The following is a 12,516-nucleotide window of genomic DNA, read 5'->3' as shown; positions in this document are numbered from 1 at the left end:
ATATATATATATATATATATATATATATATATATATATATATATATATATATATAATATAATCTGCAGTTTCTATGCTTGTTTACTTTGACATAAACTTCACTGATGAATAAATACTATATACATACAACAAACACAATGGTAATAACTAAAAAAAATTAAATAAAAGAAATACAAAATGTATACTTTTGAATGAGCTGTATTTTCTGATATCTGGAACTGCTGTACTGTTGAATAAACTGCCGAAGTATTCGAAAGCCGTTTGAAATACTGCACGTGTAATAACTAAAGAATTAATATAATGTCTTCAAGCGTTTTCTGAGAATGTGATCATACAAGGAGTTAAAGAGTGCATTGTACTATTGTAGCTGATGTCTAATTGTTTTATAAATGCGGTATGTTTAGACTTTTTGTATGGAATATGTGGTATTAAATATTCTGTGTGATTATTCTGTTGTGAAGATTATGAAACTGAATGTATTGTGGATGCTGCCAAGCCATAATTTATGACAATGAGAAAAGATAAATAAATCCTAAGTAAATACTTGGCTTGTTTGTAGTTCTGTATGATTGCACAGGGGACCACTTTGGCTCCCATTACATACACCTCTCTCCTTGTTTAAAAACTGATGCCAGTAATATTCTGGCTCAAATGTTTTTCAGGGCTGTCCATCTCATGGCCCTTTGAGTTCCACAATATGCTTATTTTGATAAAGACATCAGCAACGGAAATAAGACTCCTTTTGCATAGCAGTTTCACCCATTCCAGGCTTGAATACGTGTTTGATTATCCATAGTGTACAGGTAACAAGCTCAGGTGTGTTATTAAACCTAGTAAAACCTGGCATGGGGTCTTATTTCCATTCCTGGATGTGTTTTCTAGTCAAGGATCTTAATGGGTTTGAAAATACCACAAGGGTAACCTCTAGTATCTGGATGAAGCCCCCTAAAGATGTAAACTAGATGGTGTGTTTAAACATGACACATGTCTGGTGACCTCAAACGTGCTGCCGCTTCTGGTTAAACCTCATTTTAGTTCTCTCTGTCTTTGCTAATATTCAGTAACCTACATAGTTTTAATGAACTGAATTACGGTCCGCTGCGTGACTGTCTTGCCCACGGGACTACATTTCCATCCCAAAATTAGAACAAAGAAAATCTTGATCAGAGAAGATTAGCTTTCCCATTTCGTTTGATGATGAATTGAGGGCTTGCACCTAATTACATCTTCTAAATGAAAAGCCATGCTGTTCTATTAAAAAAAACCAAAAAAACAATGGCATCTTTCCTCTGGCAATCATTGACCCGTTGCCAGCCCAGGTTTCCTGCTCCCAGACGCTGGATTGTGCAAACCTACTCAGCACTGCCGTTTACAGAACAGACTCCATTTACCCAGGTATGTTATGTAACCTGCAACCTGGAGTGAGATTTCAAATGCATTGGCCAATATGTGTGCTGTAGGAATCTATGACTGACCTAATTTGGAAAGGATGTTATGATTCAAATAGTCTAAGTTATTATACACATGTTTTATTCATTTTCTTTTAAAATAGGCGAGTATCAGGATCTTAACCTTGCTTTGCAAACTGCCTCGTGTCCAGTGTAAAGATGCAAAGACAGGCATTGGAAGAGCTGGGCAAATCTTCTTAAGCCGAGGGAAACACAAAGTCACTTTGTGGCTTGGAGCTTGCTCGCTGGCGACTGCACGGCACACCAGGCAAAACTTGGGGTTTGATAAAGCAAAGTTTTCTCAAACTAGGTCTCCCGGTCGCCTGGTTTCAAGCCACTATTCCTTAAAAAAAGTGGATTTGTGTTCCCTCAGCTTTAGAAATGGTATATTGTTCAGTACAGAACCTGAGGGCTTTCTTTAGAATTATTTTGTGTCTTCTGTAAAGAACCACTCTTATCCACGGAACTGCACAGGGTTGTATATACTGGGTTCCAAGCACACAATTATAATATTTGGAACCTCTGACTGGGTTCCAAATATGAACCCAAGAGTGTGTTGTTGAAAACAGAACAGGGAACTTCTCTCACAATCCAGATACAAGCAAATTGGACCTGTATTTTCGATTCCCACATGTAAATAGGAACTACTGTTTTGAAAATATATGCCATATCATCAAATGATGCTTCTCAAGCACTGCAATGGCAAAACAGGCGGTAACAACTTCTTTATTGCAAAATGTCTGACGTCAGAGGTCTTGTAAACATCTAGTTATTAAAGAAAAAAAAAACACATTTAAAATGTTATTTTCTATCATTTCATTAGTTATGTAAAGTGTGGGTTTTTTTTCTTCTTCTTAAGTTTCTTACTGTAGTGTTTTAAACAGCTTGAAATCACCGGTTTTAAAAATACAAATGTGTGTTAAATCCTATCCCCGCTTAATCAATCACCCGCCTTGCTAACTGTGTACTCGTTAACACCTGAGGGAAACGGGTGCCGTCTTTGGCGAATGGCCTCTCTTACAATGAATATCGGTTTTAAACACACAGTGGATTACAATTAGATTAAAACCGCAGCTCGAACTGACTAAATGTAGCGACGCCGTTGAAAGCATTAACTAAACTTTCACAATGTTTACAAGCCGAAAGGGAGGGCGTTACGCATAACTTCAATATAAAAAATACAGCTTTCCCACTTTTTTTCTACAGTAGTACAAAGCAAACAAATTGTCCAAGACAGTAACACACCGTTTAGAAACAGATAGAGCAGTCTCGCCTTGCAGTTTACACTGGGCGTGGCTTTAGCAACCAAGTCAAAAAGCTTGTCTTGGGTTTAAAAAAAAAAAAAAAAAAGATTGGTCAGGAAATCCTTAAGAAGACGCAGGCAACAGGGGTGAACAAATCGAGCTACAAAAAAGGTGTACAATTAAAAAAACCTGAGATTTGATTCTACCTGCCCGGTCTACCTGCCCCCAGCTTTATTGGCTCCCTGTGCAATGCTGCTGGACGAGCGGAATGTCACTCTTCTCAAACAGAACCTGCAGCACACGCTCACTTACTGGAGCGTGTTCTTCAGTTTCGGACTCTGCATCGCTTTGCTCGGTCCGACCATCCTGGATCTGCGGTGCCAGACACAGTCCACCTTGCAGGAGATCACATGGGTGTTTTTCTCGCAGCAATTCTGTCTGCTGATCGGCAGCGCCGTTGGAGGAATATTCAAAAAGACGTGAGTGTACTTATTTCTGCATCACGACGACATCCTTATTAGTAGGGTTATTACCAGTCGTAGTAGCAATGGTGGTGTATTTGCAATGTGTGTTTAATTAATTGTTGATTAATTAATGAATGGGTTATTAGCTTCCAGAACTGTACCCATCATATTCAAATGCAGTATGTCGCATAGTATACCCCGCTGTGTTAACATGTTAAATATTAAACTTATGGAGTCCGAGTTAAAATATGTGCCTACACTTTAATATAATTTGACAAGGGTACTCTATGGCTAGGCTGACATGGGTCATATAGCATGTTATTGTTCAAAATAATTACATAAAATACAGCATTGTAATTTACATGGGGGGCGGTTGCCTCTCCTCTACTCTCCTCTCCTCGCCTCGCCTCCAGGTAAACTGCTTGGCAGTTCAGGAGCCTGATAAAGATCAATGCTCTGATCATTTTACAGGTTTTTCTTGATCGTCTCACAGGTTCAAACTGTTAGTGTTCTACACCACATTAAAAGCATCAAGCGCAATACTACAGCATGTCTAAAGCACAGTGAAGCAAAGAGATGAAGCATTGCGGTGAAGCACAGTACTGTATATGGCTCCTGTATCTCATGAAAGGGGGGGATATATAAAGTTTGGAATTACTGTGCAGAATTACCAGGATCGACTTTGATACATAACTGGGTGGTATTTCTTTATCAGAAAAGTGACTGATTTCAGTTGGCTACTGTCCACACTAAAACCTGTTTCCACCAGGGGGGGTGGGGTGGAGTCGCTCTAATACAAAGAGCCTGTGTTTTGTTATTGGCATCACAAGTTCATAATGACTTTCATGTCCCCCATTAGTAATCATGTAGTCAGAAAACAGTCCAGGAATAACATGTTGCAAAAATAAACAGAGAGGTAGAACTGTGTTACAGCTGTCGAGATGTTATATTGTGTGAACTAACTGACACTATTTCCTTTTTGCTAAGCAGTTATCTAGTCATGATGCACTACATTTAATAACCCTCAAGGGACACAAAAGCTAATACACAGTTTAGTGAAGCTTCCAGGGAAACTCGGTCCCGGTCTGGGTATTTCCATATAAAACCATTGCATTAGTTTATTGATTGGGATTAGCTATTGCCAGCTTCTTTCCTGAAGATGCACGCAGGTGCATTGAGAGTGGCTGCTAGTTGTGTTATATATTAATCCCAATTGTTATATGAAACTTAGCAAATGCAACATATGGTAACTAACTCTGTGTGGTAGTTATGGCCTGTTAATGTCTAACCCTGTTTTATCAATCTCAGTGTTCGTGGTAACTGATCGCTTTCCCAAAAGTCCCAGTGTGCGTCAGAATGCTTTTAGTGCCATATCTCTCTCTCTGAGGACGATGGTAAATTGAAACTTCGGGAAATGAATGTTCGTTCGTCACAGCTGGATGGTGTGTTTGACACAGCTTTTCAAAGATATCGGGAACCGCTGGCGGTACTACTTGGCTGATAAGGAAGATAAAACAGAAGGGGCTTTTGTTTGGGATGCTTTTTAGTGTTTAAAAGCAGCAGCATTATACATAAAAATGAACAGCTAATATGGGGAACTGTTTTCAGCCTATCCCTTGCTTTGTCCAAGTAAAATTAGGATGCTTGGCTCCTGGGAGGAATCGCATGACTGTGTGACTCGTAGAAGTCCATAGCAGTATTATGAGAACGTGTAACTAACGCACACATTCAATAGAAACCGAGGACTTTAATAATTTGACAAATACTAGTAATTTGTTGTTAAAATGATATCGTACTAAATTGTTATTTGTTGCTGATCATTTGGACCTTATATATCCCATTTGTAGATGTTTTGCAGGAAGGTGTAACTGGGTTCTCCCCCTGTCCCGCAGGTTATTCTGCTCCTTGACTGCTCTCTTTGTCTCCTCTCTGCTCATCTCGGTAGTCTTTGCCATCATCCCGCTGTGCCACAATGTCCTGCTGCTGGCAGTGGTCATGGCGGTGGCAGGGCTGGCTATGGGCGTCATCGACACCATCGCCAACATCCAGCTGGTTAAGCTCTACCAGAAGGACTCGGCCGTCTTCCTGCAGGTCTGTTCCTCCTCATCCTTCCTCCATGACTTCAGAAACACTCCATTCACGCATTCTTTGAGAAAACTGGGAGTTGATTAGATGCACTAAGAATATTGGTCTGTGGCTTAACCTCCAGCAAGGTACAGATTGATCAAATCAACCCCTTGGGTGTTTTTAGATAGTGCCTTCATCAGTGTACTAGCCAAAATATTTATCTACTTTTACTTACAAAACTATCATCCCTCACTCTTGACACACAGCCATGAAATCTGAACAGAACTAGGGTAAGTAACCTGTTCTGACAAAGGACTAGATTCACAACAGGAGAGGCATGACTAAGCCATTCCTACAGGGCTCTTAAACACACTGATGCATGAAGTTTGGCAGCAGCAGCAGCAGCAGCAGCAGCACGTCATTGCTCCCTTTTAAAATAAAAGCAGTACACATATGTTCCTGGGTAGCTCTAAATGACCTTTTCAATGATGTGCTTGACATTTCCTTTACCTTTTTCATGATGTCTGGAAATCTTTTTTTCTAGAGCAGTTGACTCGCTGTAATTGAGCCACCAAACCCAGAAGCACTCTGAACAATTGCAAACATCATAATGCCTAATATCTGATTGTCTCTATACTGTACATTACAGGAAAGCAGCAGTGGTGAGGGTCCAATAGAGAAAGCTGTGGTAAAATCCTGGCTTCGGCAGTTCTGTGATCCTTTGCTGCTGGGTGCAGTTTCTTGTGTGTCATTTCCAGTTTTGTGTCCTCTCTGTCTCTCCTTTTCTTTCGTTCATGTATTGCAGGGCTGCCTACTCTGACAGGTGCTTTACCAGGACCCCTACAAACCTGACTCAAACTCTGCAAACCTGTCTGTGATGTAGTGTCAGCTGTTCTGCTTTCTAATTCCCTTCAGGCTCTGCATTTCTTCATTGGCCTGGGCGCCCTGGTGAGCCCCCTCATTGCGGACCCTTTCCTCTCAGAGACCAACTGCTTGCAGGGCAACAACACCAGCAACGCCACCGAGGTCATGCACCACATCCGGCACACGCTGACCAGCCCGTCTGCCAGTAACCTGTCCCAGTACGAGCTGCCCATGGAGGGAGAGGTGGTCACCCAGGTCTCCTACGCATTCTGGATCATGGCTCTGATCAACGTGAGCAATCTTTACTGCTTTCCGTGTTCTAAACAGAGGCGCGGCTAGTGTGAGGTCGTTTTAAATAAGTTTTTTGCTTGGGATTTCAGGGACGGAAATAAGACTTCCATTGCATAGCAGTTTGATCCATTCCTGGTTTTGTTACAAGTGTTTGTTGCATATACACTGTGGTTAATCAAGCTCATGATAAAAACTGGACTGATTGAAACTGCTATGAAATAGGAGCTTTGTTTCCATCCCTGTTTATCTGAATGATGGTTTTTGCGATCATTACTTTTGCAGCTCACGTGAGTTCAGAATGCAATGCAGTTTTTAAACCTGTACTATAGATATGATGTGATAAAGTGTACTGATGGTCAAACTAGGGGACAGTGTAATAAGACCCCAGGGCAAGGACAAGGGCTGTGCAATCGCCCTTCAAAAAAAAAAAAAAGATAGAGAAAGGAAGTCCTGCTGCACTACACAGTGCATTGTAACAGGCCCCGTGTTTACTCATGCTGTGTGATACTGCTTGGCTCCTGTTCACAAGCGCCTCGGCAGCAGCTGGAAAGCTGGATGGTTCAGGGTGATTTCTCAGCCTGGGCTGTGTTTGTACAAGCAAGATGTGACTGTGCTGTCTTAGAAAGCAAAGGTTGGCCTGACCAGTTAACCCGAATCAAATGATCTTCAGTGGCAAAGCAGTGGGTCGGTATTACTGCAACTATGAAACTGCCATTGGTAGAATAGTACTGTTCATGTGACCAATCGTATCACAATAACTGTGAACCAATGCCCACTAATAATCCCATGGCACCATATCAGTGCCACTTACTGTATTAGAGCCAGTATACAATATTTCTTCCATTGCCAGTGCTGGTATAACCTGCTGTTCTGTTTCTGGTTTTTTTTCAGGTAATACGCTGGTTGTTCAGAGAAGTTTTAGTGCAGAGGGGAAAAGCTCTTTATACTGTAAATGGAATACAGTGACGGTGAGGGTTGTTCTGAACGTGTGGCTGCTCTTCCATTCCAGCTGCCTGTGCCCATTGCCGTGTTCCTGCTGATGAAGAGGGAGAGCATGGTACCCTGCTGTAGGAGCTCTAGCCCCCTTCTCCTCACTCGGGATGAGCTGGCCATGGATACACAAGGCATGGACGCACAGGACCCACCCAGCAAGCACTCCGACATGGAAGGTAGGAGCAGACAGCCACAGCTGAGCCGAACAACCACCAGGAGAACGTGGCATGTTAATCCAGAATGATATCAAACGCTTGTGCTAGACAATCCTGCACTGGTTGGATCTTTTATTTTCTTACAATAACTGAGAGCAACACTTTTGAGATGACCCAGACGAGCATCGCTGGTCCGAATGGCCTTGTCTCATTCGTTCCTTTTCTTCTTATTTCCTTATCGCTCAGCCTTATAATATGTTGCTCTGTTAAAAGGACCCTAGATTGGTAGAAGCAGTAAAAACGAGTGGAGGTTGAGAAGCTGGGCGCTGAGCTGCGTATTCCCCTGCAGGTCACGGCAGTCTGTTCAGTTGCTGTCGGGGGGAGCAGCTCCAGGACGTGCCCGTGTCTTTCTTTGGAATCTACATCTTGGGCGGGCTGGTGCTGTTCATGACCGATGGCATCGTGGTGAGTGGGCAATGGGAACAGGCATTCTAAACAGGACCACTCCTGAAATAAATACAAACGTCGCTTTTTTCATTGACGGCGTGTATGATAGTTTAAACAGTAACCTGCTGTTTACACAGAAGGATTGTGTTTATTGTACTATTAAACATATTCATGTTCCATGCCTGCAATTACAAGGCATTTTCTCCTTTCAATAAATTGGAGCGAATTACTTGAGAGCATGCTTCAATGCACGTTTCTCGTCTCTTCTCCAGGGGGAGTACTCTGGCTTTGTGTATAGCTATGCAGTAGCCAACCCCATGAATATGGCCCACAAGACGGCTGGCTGTTTGGCCAGTGTGTTTTGGGCGGCCATCACCGTGGGCAGGCTGGGGGCCATCCCGCTCTCCTATCGATTCAAACCCGCCGGCTTGCTGCTTGTGAACCTGGTAAGTACAGGGGCCTCCTCTGTCAAAAAAATTTAATCTGGAACCCATGTGGTTCCCTGTAACTGGCTTTCAGATCCAAGCTGATTTGGAAGACTAACCAGCTGCCAATTCTTGCAAATCAGATGAAGATGTGACTTTTCAAAGTTCGATTCTGTTGCCTGCACCTGCGCCTGTACTGTTCAATCTTCAGGATACTGTTGCTCCTGGGTAGTGATCCTCTCTGGTGTCCCAGGTTGTGTGCTTACCCCGCCTCTCTCGTCTCTCCAGAGTGGGGTGATTGTCACGGTCTTGCTGCTCCTGATCTTCTGTAAGAGCACAGCGTTCCTCTTCGTGGGGACCTGGTTCCTGGGCATGTTCCTTAGCAGCATCTTCCCCTGCATGCTGGCCTATACAGAGGACATCCTGGAATACCAAGGTAGAGCGCCCTGGTGCGCAGGGTCGCTGGTTCACGCCCAGCCTTCGCCCAGTTACACTTTTAATCCAAGATTTACATGGTAATCCAAAAGGACGTAGTGTTTTACTAAACGTGTAACTAAACAACTTCATGAAGATCTTTCATTGATTTATAACTTTTTTTTCTTTTTCAGAATGTGTAATCATTTATAGCGCCTTCATGCATTTTACGCTGCTGAAAACCAAAGGAACATTTGATTTGAATACAAAAGTGAAATATAAAGATGGCTAGAAGTCAAGTTTCCTTTAGAACCAGATTCACAGCTAAACAAGATCTCTGCTAAAATTGCTTTGTCGTCCTAACGATTCATTGGCAGTCTTTGCTTTCACCCTAAACTGACCTGTGTATTACAGACTGGAAGCTGCTGTCTTTTGAGACAGGTGGTTTCTAGCACAGATTATATCTTGGTTAGCTTTCTAAGCCATTGCTGGTCAGGTGGTAATATCTTTATGGTTCTGTGGGTAACGTGTGGCGCTCTTGTTTCTCAAAGGCTGTGCTACGACTGTTTTAGTGACCAGTGCTGGAATGGGGGAAATGGTCTGTCAAGTAATGGTTGGATCGGTACGTACCACTCTCCCCTTCATCTCCTATATGTCCAGAGTGGTAGCTAGGCAACGGAGGTACTGTACGTGACTCCTGTGTAACCCTAAACTAAATAACTACCTGAGCGAGCTGCCCACACAGTATTTCTGATTGTTGTTGTTTGCCAGTGTCTTTGCTGTTTTTGTTTCTTTAATTATCCCATTAAAAGCAATACAAAAAAAAAAAGCTATAACAAATACATAAATAAAAAATAGACCGCAATGTGTCTCTGACTCAAGTTTTTACAATAACATCTACTGCTTGATACGGCCACCACTGATATTGTGGGCTCTCCTATTCATTGGCATAACATTAATCATCTCTGTCTGTCCGTCTCGCTCTCTCTCTCTTTAGATCATTCACATTAAGGGCAGCTACAGCTTCCTGTTGTCAGGATTGATCATTGGCTGCCTGGGCTTCATCCTTTTCTTCATCCAGCTCTTCTTCCACAGAACGTACAAGCAGCATCTCACAGGTACGACCCAACCCAACCCAACGGCATCAGAAGAGCCTGCTGGCTTTTTTTATTATTTGTATGCAGTGCTAGCATGAAATAATTGCATACAGCTACCATAGTTTGTTTAAATGCTTTTTAAAAGCCGTTAGGAGGACAGCAGATTCAAATTAATCCTAGGGCCAGTAACTGCTCGAGTGCACTTCTGAGTGGAGTTTGTTTTGTAGTGGGGTTCGGAAAAACACACACCGTGGAATAGGCAGCACCGCAACCATGAAGGAAAGGAGAGACGCGCAAGAAACTGCACCCGGGGGCAGAGGATCACAGGACTGCTGAAGCCACAGAGGAGCACTTCTAAATGCCACAGAGCTTTCTCTACTGGAGCCCCTGCCACTGCTTTCCTGTAATGTACAGTATAGAGACAATCAGATATTAGGCTAATTTATTGGAGTATTTGTTGTATCCTTTTCACAGTGATAATGTTTCACCCTGAATACATTGTTATGCAATTCACTTTTTGACAAAGCTGAGGTGTTCACCCATATATATGTATCTAACATAAATAAATTTCTGACAATGAGGCTGTGACTTAAACAGGTTTACAGAATAAAAAATCACAACACAAAATGTCAACTACTTATAATTGCCCCCCCCTCCCCCTCATAGATAAGGCAGTGCTTAGAGTTTTCTTGACGGTGTTTGCCAGGTTGATTTCTCAGGGATGGATTCCAAGGCATGGCTCCCTTCCCACTGTGCTCCAGCTTGTGTATTTGTTGTATGCTGTGAGATTGACATCCCTTTCCTGAGAGGGTTTCCTCCAGTTGTTTTCAGGGATTCTGTTTTCTCTGCGTTAGCCAATCACAGATGAAGCACCAGCTCTGCTGGCTGCAGCTAGAGTTTCTCTGCTCCAGTCGGACAGGCAGAGACTTCTCTGAGTAAACAGGCTGCATGAAGGCAGCCCCCTGGTGCACCGAGGGTTAAAGTCAGGGAGGGAGTCCTGGCAGCGGTGGTCCAAACATAAACCAAAACTCTAAAGAAACCGAAGTAATCTTCAACCCATCGAATGCCAGCATAATAGTGGCAACGATATTAACTTTTAGTGTAGGTTATATATAAATACCGTAGCTTCATACAAAAAGTAACCACCTTAGTTTGTTTACTTATAGATTTGGGGGTGAATTGTGAACAGAGTTTCTTTTTCCTGTAGATAGAGTTGTACACACGACATAGTGCTTGTTGCTTCGAGCTCTTCTTTGGTAGCTTCAGATATTTTATTGCTTGCCCTGAGGAAACAAATGTGTTACTTTTATAGTGCAGGTCCTAACAGGTCTTGGTTTCCAACTCTCTGTGGAAAATGCAAAAAAGCTTGGCAGATAGACATGTCAGGAGGGTTTAGAGCTGAATGCGAGAGAAAACACATCAGCAAACCTATTGAAAAATAAAAATATAACTAACTGGCCTCAGGAACACAACTAATATTTCATATCACTCGTTTACACAGATTAATAATTAGTGCTGGGGCGCAAGCAGAGACAATGATAAGGGCACAATTTTGTCAGGCTAAAAATATGTAAATGTAAAAAACTATTACAAGGACTGGTTTAAAAAAAAAAAAAAAAAAAAAAAAAAAAAAAAAAAAAAAACCCTGATTAATTAAATATAATATTGTAAAAGTAATATAGGCAAAATAAACATACAATGTATTTAACAGTACCTTTCCAAACAACCATAACAGCGATATACTTAACTTTTTTTAATTCCCTGTCCGATGTGAAATACTGAATAAATAAGCACGGCTAGTAATTGATTCTTGGAATTAAGTGCCTCCCTTTTCAGGGGCTTCAAGGGTCGTTTTGAACCCTCCTCTTTTCAAGTGTTTTAGAATCCAGTCGCAGAGCTGGAGGTAGAAAGGTAAAAGGGGATAGTACAGTTTTATAGTATGGAAGGCAACAGTATAATTTGTACTATATTAACATTGTTTGAATGTTCAAGTACCAGCAGCTACAAAACAGCTGCGAGTTAGAACACACCAAGGTCCTTTTCTCTTATGGAGACCGGACACTTTGGGACTCAATCTGACAAAGTGACGTACATGAAACCGCCTTTTAAAAGCATAGAAAAAAAGAGTTCAATATGCTTTCATCGGAGTAAGGCAGGCCTGGGGTTAATTATTATTATTACACGTTTGCTGCCATAATTACAATGACGCTAAAAAAATAACACAAACAACTCAACACATTAACACGTTTACTCTATCAATTCTGAAGAACCAAGCAGTAAATCGCAGGTACAAATACAGAAACATACTATATAACAAATGGGGTCACCAAAAGTGGTTGAAAATACAAGAATAATTAAACTGTAATCAGTCAGTGCTGTGGTATAATTACAGTTATGCAGGTGTGCCCAGGTTCATCTGCAATAACACTGTAATTGAAATTCCAAATTGCACAATTCCAATAGTAAGTGACCTCAGTTCTGGTCCAAGGAGACTGCATTAGTTTAGATGTTTGCAGTTCCAGGAATGTAACTTTTACTGGTGGCTGTGGTGGGTCCAGCATGTGTTCCTTTATCCAAAAGGAAAGCGCACGAAAATGTTAATAATAA

General features: G+C 41.9%; 1 protein-coding gene across 1 annotated transcript; it reads left to right on the top strand.

Annotated features, from left to right (window-relative positions):
* The first annotated feature begins 2,540 nt into the window (after nt 1-2,540).
* LOC121299548 (major facilitator superfamily domain-containing protein 4A-like) lies at nt 2,541-11,505 on the top strand. The gene is made up of 10 exons (XM_041227331.1): nt 2,541-3,171; nt 5,049-5,247; nt 6,139-6,378; nt 7,388-7,547; nt 7,876-7,991; nt 8,246-8,419; nt 8,687-8,834; nt 9,364-9,434; nt 9,810-9,930; nt 10,137-11,505. Exons 1-10 carry the CDS (start codon nt 2,942-2,944, stop codon nt 10,166-10,168), a joined length of 1,491 nt encoding a protein of 496 aa, XP_041083265.1. The 5' UTR covers nt 2,541-2,941; the 3' UTR covers nt 10,169-11,505.
* The last annotated feature ends 1,011 nt before the right edge of the window (nt 11,506-12,516 follow it).

The sequence above is a fragment of the Polyodon spathula genome, chromosome 25 (assembly GCF_017654505.1).
Source record: "Polyodon spathula isolate WHYD16114869_AA chromosome 25, ASM1765450v1, whole genome shotgun sequence".
Classification (NCBI taxonomy): domain Eukaryota; kingdom Metazoa; phylum Chordata; class Actinopteri; order Acipenseriformes; family Polyodontidae; genus Polyodon; species Polyodon spathula.
The sequence above is the reverse complement of the archived record's forward strand: the minus strand, read 5'-3'. Positions and strand labels throughout refer to the sequence as shown.